General features: G+C 39.0%; 1 protein-coding gene and 1 pseudogene across 3 annotated transcripts in view; one reads left to right on the forward strand and one right to left on the reverse strand.

Moving 5' to 3' along the window:
• Positions 1-10,030: 10,030 nt before the first annotated feature.
• On the forward strand, positions 10,031-10,175 carry LOC129485594 (uncharacterized; annotated as a pseudogene).
• Positions 10,176-10,303: 128 nt separating this feature from the next.
• Positions 10,304-12,887, reverse strand: part of TPK1 (thiamin pyrophosphokinase 1) — a 393,588-nt gene continuing 391,004 nt past the window's right edge. For 2 of the 3 annotated variants that reach the window (XM_055284382.2, XM_055284383.2), the window contains exon 9: positions 10,304-12,062. In XM_055284382.2, coding sequence (XP_055140357.1) covers positions 11,944-12,062 — 119 coding nt within the window. In that variant the 3' untranslated portion in view covers positions 10,304-11,943. The remainder of the gene's footprint in view (positions 12,063-12,887) is intronic. The other variant, XM_055284385.2, reaches the window with a different exon arrangement.

Below are 12,887 nucleotides of genomic sequence, written 5' to 3' on the forward strand. Positions count from 1 at the left end.
GCATGCAAATATTCCAACTGACCATGCTGCTCAGTTCCTTGCAATAGAATTGAATAAAAACTTGGATTAAAAAGTCAACTTTAAAATATGCCTAATAAATTCACTGACTAAAAGCTATCCCAACAACTTTCTGCATCATTTCTCTTCATCTCATTATTCATGTAGGCTTCCCTGAATTTTAAGGAATGCAAATAAAAGAGCAGAATGTGTGGAGCACTGGGGCCTAGGACATTTTTTTCATGAATACGGAACTAAAGGTAGAGTGAAAGGTATTTCTTAAATAAATTACGTTGATATGGTGTTGAGAGTATTGATGGATGCTTATGTATTTTCTATAGCACAAAAAAGTAAAACTCATATATTAACCTAAGAATCCCTTATTTTATGTCCTTCATATATTTGGTCCCATAGCTGTAATATTGGGAGCCTCATTACTTCAAAATGATTATTTTAAAAATTTCCTAACCTATGATACTAAAATTATTGGGGTTATTCAGGAAGTTGTGGTGGGACAAAGCATGAGAATTTCTATAAGGGAGAAGTGAGCAGAATGTCATAATACTACATAGAAAGCTTTCTCATGCATTCTACAAATAGTTGCTGAGTAACCGCATGTGTTAATAAAAGTGATATAAAGGTAACACTTTTGGAAGGAATGAGATCATGTCCTTTTCAGGGACCTGGATGAAGCTGGAAGCCATCATCCTCAGCAAACTAACACACGAACAGAAAACCAAACATTGCATGTTCTCGCTCCTAAGTGGGAGTTAACAGTGAGAACACATGGACACAGGGAGGGGAACATCACATACCGGGACCTGCTGGGGGTTGGGGGGAAATGGGAGGGAGACCATTAGGGCAATTACCTAATGCATGCAGAGCTTAAAGCCTAGATGACAGGTTGATGGGTGCAGCAAACCACCATGGTACATGTATACCTATGTAACAAACCTGCACGTTCTGCACATGTATCCCGAAACTTAAAAAAAAAGAATAACTATACAATAAAAATTCTAACTCAAAAACAAACAAAAAAGAATTATTATGAAATAAAGAAGAATTCTAACTCAAAAACAAAACAAAAGATAACATTTTTGGGAGGCTGAGGCAGGCAGATTGCTTGAACTTAGGAGTTTGGGACCAGCCTGGGCAACATGGAGAGACCCCATCTCTACAAAAAAATACAAAAAAAATTAGCCAGGCATGGAGGCTCATGCCTGTAGTCCCAGCTACTTGGGAGACTGAGGCATGAGAATCACTTGAACCCAGGAAATGGATGTTGCAGTGAGCTGAGATTGCGCCACCGCACTCCAGCCTGGGTGACAGACAGACCCCTGTATATAAAAAAAGCCCACGATCCCACCACTTTGGGAGGCTGAGGGGGGCGGATTACCTGAGGTCAGCAGTTCGAGACCAGCCTGGCCAACGTGGTGAAACCCTGTCTCTACTAAAGATACAAAAATTAGCTGGACATGATGCCAGGTGCCTGTAATCCCAGCTACTTGGGAGGCTGAGGCAGGAGAATCGTTTGAATCTGGGAGGCACAGGTTGCACTGAGCCAAGATCCTGCCACTGCACTCCAGCCTGGGCAATAAGAGTGAGACTCTGTCTCAAAACAAAACGAAACAAAACAAAAAAGCACTGAATCCAAATCACAAATAATGAGATTTAGCATAGGGAATTCAGTTGCAGACAACATAGCGTTTATTTTTTTATGGTTTTAGACTCCTCAGGCTAATTTCATATGCATGTTAAAGGTTTAATTTGTAGAACAAGTAAATTTAAACACAAGTAAAATATTAGAATTGAATGCCAAGGTCTCACAGTATTTGAAAATTCCATGTACTCTTTTTTTTTTTTTTTTTTTTTTTTAATTATACTTTAGGGTTTTAGGGTACATGTGCACAATGTGCAGGTTTGTTACATATGTATCCGTGTGCCATGTTGATTTCCTGCACCCATTAACTCGTCATTTAGCATTAGGTGTATCTCCTAATGCTGTCCCTCCCCCCTCCCCCCACCCCACAACAGTCCCCGGAGCGTGATGTTCCCCTTCCTGTGTCCATGAGTTCTCATTGTTCAATTCCCACCTATGAGTGAGAACATGCGGTGTTTGGTTTTTTGTCCTTGCGATAGTTTACTGAGAATGATGTTTTCCAGTTTCATCCATGTCCCTACAAAGGACACGAACTCACCATTTTTTATGGCTGCATAGTATTCCATGGTGTATATGTGCCACATTTTCATAATCCAGTCTATCGTTGTTGGACATTTGGGTTGGTTCCAACTCTTTGCTATTGTGAATAGTGCCGCAATAAACATACGTGTGCATGTGTCTTTATAGCAGCATGATTTATAGTCCTTTGGGTATATACCCAGTAATGGGATGGCTGGGTCAAATGGTATTTCTAGTTCTAGATCCCTGAGGAATCGCCACACTGACTTCCACAATGGTTGAACTAGTTTACAGTCCCACCAACAGTGTAAAAGTGTTCCTATTTCTCCACATCCTCTCCAGCACCTGTTGTTTCCTGATTTTTTAATGATGGCCATTCTAACTGGTGTGAGATGGTATCTCACTGTGGTTTTGATTTGCATTTCTCTGATGGCCAGTGATGAGGAGCATATCTTCATGTGTTTTTTGGCTGCATAAATGTCTTCTTTTGAGAAGTGTCTGTTCATGTCCTCTGCCCACTTTTTGATGGGGTTGTTTTTTTCTTGTAAATTTGTTTGAGTTCATTGTAGATTCTGGATATTAGCCCTTTGTCAGATGAGTAGGTTGCAAAAATTTTTTCCCATTCTGTAGGTTGCCTGTTCACTCTGATGATAGTTTCTTTTGCTGTGCAGAAGCTCTTTAGTTTAATGAGATCCCATTTGTCGATTTTGGCTTTTGTTGCCATTGCTTTTGGTGTTTTAGACATGAAGTCCTTTCCCACGCCTATGTCCTGAATGGTATTGCCTAGGTTTTCTTGTAGGATTTTAATGGTTTTAGGTCTAACATATAAGTCTTTAATCCATCTTGAATTAATTTTTGTATAAGGTGTAAGGAAGGGATCCAGTTGCAGCTTTCTACATATGGCTAGCCAGTTTTCCCAGCACCATTTATTAAATAGGGAATCCTTTCCCCATTTCTTGTTTTTGTCAGGTTTGTCAAAGATCAGATAGTTGTAGCTATGCAGCATCATTTCTGAGGGCTCTGTTCTGTTCCATTGATCTATGTCTCTGTTGTGGTACCAGTACCATGCTGTTTTGGTTACTGTAGCCTTGTAGTAGAGTTTAAAGTCAGGTAGCGTGATGCCTCCAGCTTTGTTCTTTTGGCTTAGGATTGACTTGGCGATGCGGGCTCTTTTTTGGTTCCATATGAACTTTAAAGTAGTTTTTTCCAATTCTGTGAAGAAAGTCATTGGTAGCTTGATGGGGATGGCATTGAATCTATAAATTACCTTGGGCAGTATGGCCATTTTCACGATATTGATTCTTCCAGCCCATGAGCATGGAATGTTCTTCCATTTGTTTGTATCCTCTTTTATTTCATTGAGCAGTGGTTTGTAGTTCTCCTTGAAGAGGTCCTTCACATCCCTTGTAAGTTGGATTCCTAGGTATTTTATTCTCTTTGAAGCAATTGTGAAAGGGAGTTCACTCATGATTTGGCTCTCTGTTTGTCTGTTATTGGTGTACAAGAATGCTTGTGATTTTTGTACATTAATTTTGTATCCTGAGACTTTGCTGAAGTTGCTAATCAGCTTAAGGAGATTTTGGGCTGAGACAATGGGGTTTTCTAGATATACAATCATGTCATCTGCAAACAGGGACAATTTGACTTCCTCTTTTCCTAATTGAATACCCTTTATTTCCTTCTACTGCCTGATTGCTCTGGCCAGAACTTCCAGCACTATGTTGAACAGGAGCGGTGAGAGAGGGCATCCCTGTCTTGTGCCAGTTTTCAGAGGGAATGCTTCCAGTTTTTGCCCATTCAGTATGATATTGGCTGTGGGTTTGTTGTAGATAGCTCTTATTATTTTGAGATACGTCCCATCAATACCTAATTTATTGAGAGTTTTTAGCATGAAGGGTTGTTGAATTTTGTCAAAGGCCTTTTCTGCATCTATTGAGATAATCATGTGGTTTTTGTCTTTGGTTCTGTTTATATGCTGGATTACATTTATTGATTTGCATATGTTGAACCAGCCTTGCATCCCAGGGATGAAGCCCACTTGATCATGGTGGATAAGCTTTTTGATGTGCTGCTGGATTCGGTTTGCCAGTATTTTATTGAGGATTTTTGCATCAATGTTCATCAAGGATATTGGTCTGAAATTCTCTTTTTTGGTTATGTCTCTGCCAGGTTTTGGTATCAGGACGATGCTGGCTTCGTAAAATGTGTTAGGGAGGATTCCCTCTTTTTCTATCGATTGGAATAGTTTCAGAAGGAATGGTACCAGTTCCTCCTTGTACCTCTGGTAGAATTCAGCTGTGAATCCATCAGGTCCTGGACTCTTTTTGGTTGGTAAGCTATTGATTATTGCCACAATTTCAGAACCTGTTATTGGTCTATTCAGAGATTCAACTTCTTCCTGGTTTAGTCTTGGGAGGGTGTATTTGTCGAGGAATTTATCCATTTCTTCCAGATTTTCTAGTTTATTTGCATAGAGGTGTTTGTAGTATTCTCTGATGGTAGATTGTATTTCTGTGGGATCGGTGGTGATATCCCCTTTTTCGTTTTTTATTGCATCTATTTGATTCTTCTCTCTTTTCTTCTTTATTAGTCTTGCTAGCGGTCCATCAATTTTGTTGATCTTTTCAAAAAACCAGCTCCTGGATTCATTAATTTTTTGAAGGGTTTTTTGTGTCTCTATTTCCTTCAGTTCTGCTCTGATTTTAGTTATTTCTAGCCTTCTGCTAGCTTTTGAATGTGTTTGCTCTTGCTTTTCTAGTTCTTTTAATTGTGATGTTAGGGTGTCAATTTTGGATCTTTCCTGCTTTCTCTTGTGGGCATTTAGTGCTATAAATTTTCCTCTACACACTGCTTTGAACGTGTCCCAGAGATTCTGGTATGTTGTGTCTTTGTTCTCGTTGGTTTCAAAGAACATCTTTATTTCTGCCTTCATTTCATTATGTACCCAATAGTCATTCAGGAGCAGGTTGTTCAGTTTCCATGTAGTTGAGCGGTTTTGAGTGAGTTTCTTAATCCTGAGTTCTAGTTTGATTGCACTGTGGTCTGAGAGACAGTTTGTTATAATCTCTGTTCTTTTACATTTGCTGAGAAGAGCTTTACTTCCAACTATGTGGTCAATTTTGGAATAGGTGTGGTGTGGTGCTGAAAAAAATGTATATTCTGTTGATTTGGGGTGGAGAGTTCTGTAGATGTCTATTAGGTCCACTTTATGTAGAGCTGAGTTCAATTCCTGGATATCCTTGTTAGCTTTCTGTCTCGTTGATCTGTCTAATGCTGACAGTGGGGTGTTAAAATCTCCCATTATTATTGTGTGGGAGTTTAAGTCCCTTTGTAGGTCACTCAGGACTTGCTTTATGAATCTGGGTGCTCCTGTGTTGGGTGCATATATATTTAGGATAGTTAGCTCTTCTTGTTGAATTGATCCCTTTACCATTATGTAATGGCCTTCTTTGTCTCTTTTGATCTTTGTTGGTTTAAAGTCTATTTTATCAGAGACTAGGATTGCAACCCCTGCCTTTTTTTGTTTTCCAGTTGCTTGATAGATCTTCCTCCATCCCTTTATTTTGAGTCTATGTGTGTCTCTGCACGTGAGATGGGTTTCCTGAATACAGCACACTGATGGGTCCTGACTCCTTACCCAGTTTGCCAGTCTGTGTCTTTTGATTGGAGCATTTAGCCCATTTACATTTAACGTGGAAAATTCCATGTACTCTTGTCTGGAATCCACCTCAACTCTTGACAGCCATGGTCATGCCTTGAACTTCCAAATCGAGAAATCGCTCCAGCTACAAGATTTCTAACTCTGAAAATTTTCTCTTAACCTCTTACTTCTTCTATTTTTCCTGTTAAATGAGGTCAATTAAACATGCTCTTCACTTGCTGGGAGTGGTGGCATGTACCTGTAATCCTAGTTACTTGGGAGACTGAGGCAAGAGCATCCCTTGAGTCCAGGAGTTCGAATCCAATTGGGGCAACACAGGAAGAACCCGTATATTAAAAAAATAAATAAATAAATGTCCTCTTTGTATTTACTTTGACTCTTTCAGCTTACACTAATATTCTAAGCCTATGTGATTACTTGCCTCATGGCTTTCCCATGAACATGCTAGCCATTTTAAGCAACTGAAAATTGCTTGGCCTTTTGATTTTCCTTTGTTACTAGCTGAATGTTTTGCCCTGGACAATGCCTTTAAGCCTGGCCTTGGACTTGCAATATCACTTTCTTCTTCAGATATGTGAACAATGACAGATGCAACCAGATTTAACCAGACTAGGTTTAGGATATTTATCTTTCAGATTGAGGAACCCATTCAAGGGCAACATTAACATACAGAGGCTTCTTGACTTATGATGCGGTTATATCCCAATAAACCCATCATAAATTGAAAATATCATAAAGCAAAAATGCACTTAATACACCTAACCTACCAAACATCATAGCTTAGCCTAGCCTACCTTAAACGTGCTCAGAACACTTACATTACCCTACAGTTGGGCAAAATCATCTAACCCCAAACCTATCATAATAAAGTTATCATAAAGAATTTTACATCAAAAGTCAACATTCAAAGTAAGGCTTCTACTGAATTCTAGCTTTTACACTATTGTAAAGTTGAAAAATCCTAAGTCACACCATTGTGAGTCAGGGACTGTCTGTATCTACTTTAAATCTTGGTTAGTTAGGGAACAAGGAAAGAAAAGAACAATAGTTGTCAGGGACTAGAGAAGCAGTGCAGTATGTTCCCTCAGCACGGGTACAAGCGGGGACTTCAGTAACTGCACTAGTGGTGCTGCACAAATATTCACTGCTCACTTGCTACAGACAAGGCCCTACTCTAGGAATAGGAGATACAGCAGATGACAGTCAAGGACCTCAAGGGGTTCATATTCTAGTAGAAGGTTCATACTGTTTAATGGTTAACAAAATTATGCCATTCAGATGAAACTCTGCTCAATTCTTGCATAATTTTATTCTCATAATTTCCCATGTTTATTGTTCAAAAATACAATGGGCTATTAAATATTCACTAGACTTTAGGCTTTAAAAATATAAATGTTATGGCATGATTTGCCACCCTACATTTATCAGTTCCTTTGACTATTAGCTAAAAACACTTTTCTACCTCTGGACTCTGTATGCAGCTCAGATTTCTTGGTTCTCGGGGACCAGCTATGGGTCCATTGTGAGAAATTTCCTACTTTTCAACTGTGGGTGCTATCAGGGCCTTGCTTACGTTTTTCAAGTTATCTGCAGGGATGGAATTGGTTTTTATTTGTTGTGTACAAAGTCTTGCTTTCGGCGGTAGAATGAAGTGCTTAGAGAACAGTCCATGGATCTATTTACTTCCCATGACCTGTGAAGAGGAGTGATGTTGCCAGGACCTCTTTCCTGGGTTGTACCCAGAGCTGTTTTGTGCACGCTCTGAGCCTCCAGGGATGCCACCCAATGGAGGCTAATTGATCAAGGCTGCCTGGAGAACTGTTTTGAGAGATTCTGAGGCTCAGGCTGGGGCTCATCAGAAAATAAAATTATGATAAGTGAATCTGCTGTGGTCAAGGAAGGGCAAACTTGTACTGTACATGCCAGGAATTTTCGAATCTGTATGTGACTCCCAAGAAAGGCTTGACCTTGTAGCTTCGATTTTAATCTCCGCAGGTATAAGGATAATTCATTTTATTTTGAATAGAATGCTCTAAAGACAATTTGAATAATCTAATACCCCTGACCATTTCCTAAGAAAGTTGTGTTGATTGTTTTATTCCCAAATAGGATCACATTCAACCCGCTGTCATTGGTAGATTATTCCTCTTAACACACATGTAAGAATAAAAACTATTATTAGTTTGGTGATAAAGGCAGTGAAACAAACATCAAGAATAGGAGTAGAAAAGTGTTCTGTGTGACCTTGGTTAAATTATGAGGCAAGTAAGTTGAAATTATCTCCAGATATATTCTCACTTAAATATGCCAGTTTTCAATAATTTATTGAAATCATTTAAATCCTGAAACATATTTTTTTTTTTTTTTGAGATGGAGTCTCGCTCTGTCGCCCAGGCTGGAGTGCAGTGGCGCAATCTCGGCTCACTGCAAGCTCCGCCTCCCGGGTTCACGCCATTCTCCTGCCTCAGCCTCTCCGAGTAGCTGGGACTACAGGCGCCCGCCACCACGCCCGGCTAATTTTTTGTATTTTTAGTAGAGACGGGGTTTCACTGTGGTCTCGATCTCCTGACCTTGTGATCCGCCTGCCTCGGCCTCCCAAAGTGCTGGGATTACAAGCGTGAGCCACCGCGCCCAGCCGAAACAGATTTTTTAAATACTTTAATAATGGGATATCTTAATACTTTGATGGGAAATATTTTTTAAAATTACACTCCTATTGTCCTAAATTTATGAAAAAAAAAGTTCAATGCAGAACACTTGCATAAATACACACACTTTTTAAAAAGGTACCTTTATGCATTTTGCTCTGCCCTTAGGTGCTCTTTTTCCAATCTAGAACATATTTCTGGATGTTTTTCAATTGAGAATAAAATTACTGGAGTACACGCATGTTTTATGGTGTTTGTCTGTGTCTACGGACTGAGTCACAAGGTATACCAGATGTATTTCTAGTGGGTCATGGTAAATATAGTCTGAAAGTCACCATTCTGACCATACCCCTCTCATAATCACAGAGCCTTGGAGAAGAGCAGTTTCTTGCTACGTACTGACTTGGCACATACCATCAGTCGCAATCACGCCAGATCTATGTGCTGCTTTATTTTCACAGTTCAAGTAAAGCTGTGGAAAAAGTCTGAGCAGCAGTAGTAGGCAAGGTCTGTGCCACCCACGGAAGCATAACGCAAAATGCATTCCACACACGTAGAAGCGTGACGCAAAAGTTTGAACATTTACCTGTATGAATGCCCCAGTCTGTGTCCACCGCTTCTTTGCTCTGAGTGATGTTCGCCCATGCCCCCCTCTAGCCCCAATTCCTCGAACCACACATATAACTTATTACATGTCATGGTCATGTGTGACTCCGACCAGGTTGCAATAGCTGCAGCCATTTTCATATTTTCCCTGCTTTCTAAAGAGAAGTGAGACCAGAGCATGTTTTCACTAATCAGTGATTTAGGTAGACAGATGACATTTGGGGGGTGACAATAACTAGATTTATAAATGCTATAAATCCGACCCATAGAAATAAGAAAGTGACTGTAGTCAGAAGGTCAAGGAGCACCTGTCACTTTCCCAGCAGGGCCCAACCTGCAGTCTCTTTTATGGCTGCAAGCTGGAGGTCAGGATCTGAACTGAACAGGAGTGAAAGAAGAGGGACTTCCTGGGGGGCTGATAGTTCACTGGGTGTACCTGAGATCTCACCATCTGCTGACTTGTATTGTTATAAAAATAAGTGGATACTTAACTGCCACGGTGGGGTAGCACATAAAGAGAAAAACACAGGTAGTTTTAAGGAATGGGAAGGGGTGAAATATAGTTGTCCCCTGATATCTGCAAAGACTGGTTCCAGGACAACCTCTCCAACCCCCAACCTGCAGATACCAAAATCCGTGGATGGGATACTTAAGTACCTGATATAAAATGATGTGGTATTTGCATATAACCTATGTACATCCTCCCCTATATGTTACATCATCTTTAGATTACTTAAAATCCCCAATACAATATAAATGCTAAGTAAACAGTTGTTATACTGTATTTTTTAGGAAATAATGACAAGAAAAATGTCTGTATGTGTTCAGTACAGATGCAACCATTCTTTACAAATATTTTCAATCCATGATTGATTGACTGAATGTATGGATGTGGAACCCACTGATATGGAGAGCTGACTGTAATAAAACCAGTACCTAGCGCTGTATGAAAGGAGAGAAGGTTAGCACTCCCCTTGACAAGAATGGAAGAGGCCCTTGGGCCTGACAACACACATATGGTTAAAACTAGCACCTAATTCCTCAGTAGCCTGGCAGGAACTGGGAATGGTGGCCATTGTTTTAAGAGAACCCCTTCTGTGGGCCCCCAATGGCTACAGCCTGATACTCAGGTGGTGGTGTGAGATAAGCCCCAATGCTTTTTTTTTTATCCCCTGTCCCCCAATATTTACTAAGCTTCAGGAAACTATATTCTTTTTTGATAAGTATCCATTTATTAACACTGGTAACATTTTTAGGGCAAACAGAACATGCATTCTTTGGTAGCAAAATTTTAAAATCATAGATATATTTCTTTTATATATTATGAATATATTTCTAGTAAGGACTATATAACTAGTCTTCAGAAACTGAAGATGGAAACATAGCTAAGCCTCAACTTCCGGTCAAGCAGAAAGTAATGAAAAGTGCCGAAAATGCTACAGTCACGTGGGCCACTGCTCCTTAAATGCCACAGTCACATGGGCCACTGCTCCTTAAATGCCACAGTCACGTGGGCCACTGCTCCCTTCATTCTCTACAGACAACCTGAGTCTCACACTGTCATAGCACCAAGAAGAAAACAGTTACTGTCACTTTTCTTATAGCAACATAGGGATTTGTGTACATAAAACATGTTGGACAGGATCTCCTTCAATCATGGTTTGTATGTCAACAGTTGGTTTCATAAAACAGATAGAGAAAGGTGGAAAGAAGATAGAAGATGGTCTCTTTACAAAAGAAAGATGAATACATTTCGATGCACCAGGTTGTTTAGGCTAAGTCAGTAACTGTGTGTATTATCAGCCCTATGACTGCTAAGTGTCAATATTTAGAATTTCGGTGTGGGAAAGAACCTCAGACACCATCAGTCCAACCGCTTCCATTTTACAGCTAAGGAAAAGGGTCCGGAAACTTAGGTGAATATCAGACTGGGATGAGAACACAGGCTTTGGAGTTACGCTCCTTAGTATATGAAGTTCATGTATCCCCACAGACAAACTCATTTTCTGGTAATACGAATATACTTCTGGATGAACCAACAGTTTTTCAGTCTAAGGTATGTCAGAAACGAATTCAATTTTTATGCTTAAGTTTCCTCTGCACAGCTTTTTCCATTTAGGTTGTGATGATGATGAGGACTGTCACCCCCTCTAGACTTTTGCATTCTTACTTTTGAATTTGGGGGTTAATGTGTGAATAGGGCTCCATGAATCATCACTTATCTTTCACATCATTTCTCTTTTCACCTATTGCTTATATAACTACCTATTTTTAAATTTAACAATTAGGTCAATGATTCTTGATTTATTTAAAAAAGACAATACCAAAGACAGTAATAAGGTCAGAGTGACCTGGTGCACTTCTACCACCCCAATCTGAAAGGAATTTTTTTCAGTATAAGATATATCATATACAGAAAACTAATACTAAAAGGTACTCAGAGGTAGCCCTTGTTGTTAGACATTTAAGGATGTTCTAGACTCCAAGAGGAACCTCAACAGTTTTCTCTGCTTCAAATTAAAAACAATTTTCTAGGATAAATGGAATGATTAATAACATAAGAAGAATAATCAGTACTGAATTGTATAGTGGAATGATTCCCATTAGGTTCCAACCAAATATAATGGAGCTTATTTGCTTTCTTAGCATGTATCTTTCCCACTACTATAAAATTGAGATCTGTCATTTATAATGTTACCTGTATTATCTAAACGCTAACATCTTTAAACCCAGTGGGCTTCCCCTAGAGAGGTTTAGATTCTTGCAAACCCAGGTGAATCGTTCTTGTTGAGCAATGAACCATTGAGAAATGAGATAAGGCAGAGGCACACTTATGGATGCCAGTCGACAGGTTAGTTTTTGATGGCCATGGTCCAGAGGAGTGGGTGGTCAGTTTCCACAGTCACAACACCAGACCCGTCGTAGGTATTGGAAGTACTGACTAATGTTCCAAAAGCAAGCACATCATTTGCTGTAAGAAAATAAGGGAAAAAAATTAGTAACTATTTCTTTTCTTCGTCCAGTGTAGATTAAGTTTGTCACTTACCAAAAAGCAAGTAAGCACACACTTTGATAAAAAATATATAAATGTGGGATAGGTGAAATATATGATATATGGCTTTAAAATGGGTTTCTATAACTTGCTGTAAACATTTCTATAACTTGCTGTAAACATTCTTCCTGGAATTGGTTATTGACCATTTTGGGTTATATATCATTCTCAATATTAAATTTTATTAGAATCTTTTCTTTTTCTTTACTAATTATAAAACCAAAACCTGTATTTTTAATGCGCTACTTACTTCCTTCCCTGGGTACAATTTTAGTTTCTCTTGATAATTCAGAATTAAAATCTAATATGTTATTACACTCTATGAAATGTAGTTTTAGCTTCAAGTAGAAATGATATGAGACAGATAGAAAATTACCTAAAAAATGCATGTGATTTTGGTCATTGTTTTCTCATAAAGAAAAGCCAAAGCGAATACAGCTTACATTCTGTAAAATTAATAGAAACTCAAAGGTCAAAGCCGACTTTCAAATGTGTAATCTTGAGCAAGTCAGTTAAGCTCAGCCATAAAGTGAGGGCAAGAGATGATAAGATCCTTTAAACTACTTATCAAAGTAAAAGGCTTATGAATTAAGATTAGAATTTATATATTTATACATTTCATAAACATATAGCTATAAATATAGTTTTTATTTTCTAACAAGTTAATGCCTAGGCATAGATTGGTAACTTCACCTCTCTTTGCTGATACAGGAGCAACTCACTTCATCAACATGACTCTAAACT

The sequence above is a fragment of the Symphalangus syndactylus genome, chromosome 6 (assembly GCF_028878055.3).
Source record: "Symphalangus syndactylus isolate Jambi chromosome 6, NHGRI_mSymSyn1-v2.1_pri, whole genome shotgun sequence".
Classification (NCBI taxonomy): Eukaryota; Metazoa; Chordata; class Mammalia; order Primates; family Hylobatidae; genus Symphalangus; species Symphalangus syndactylus.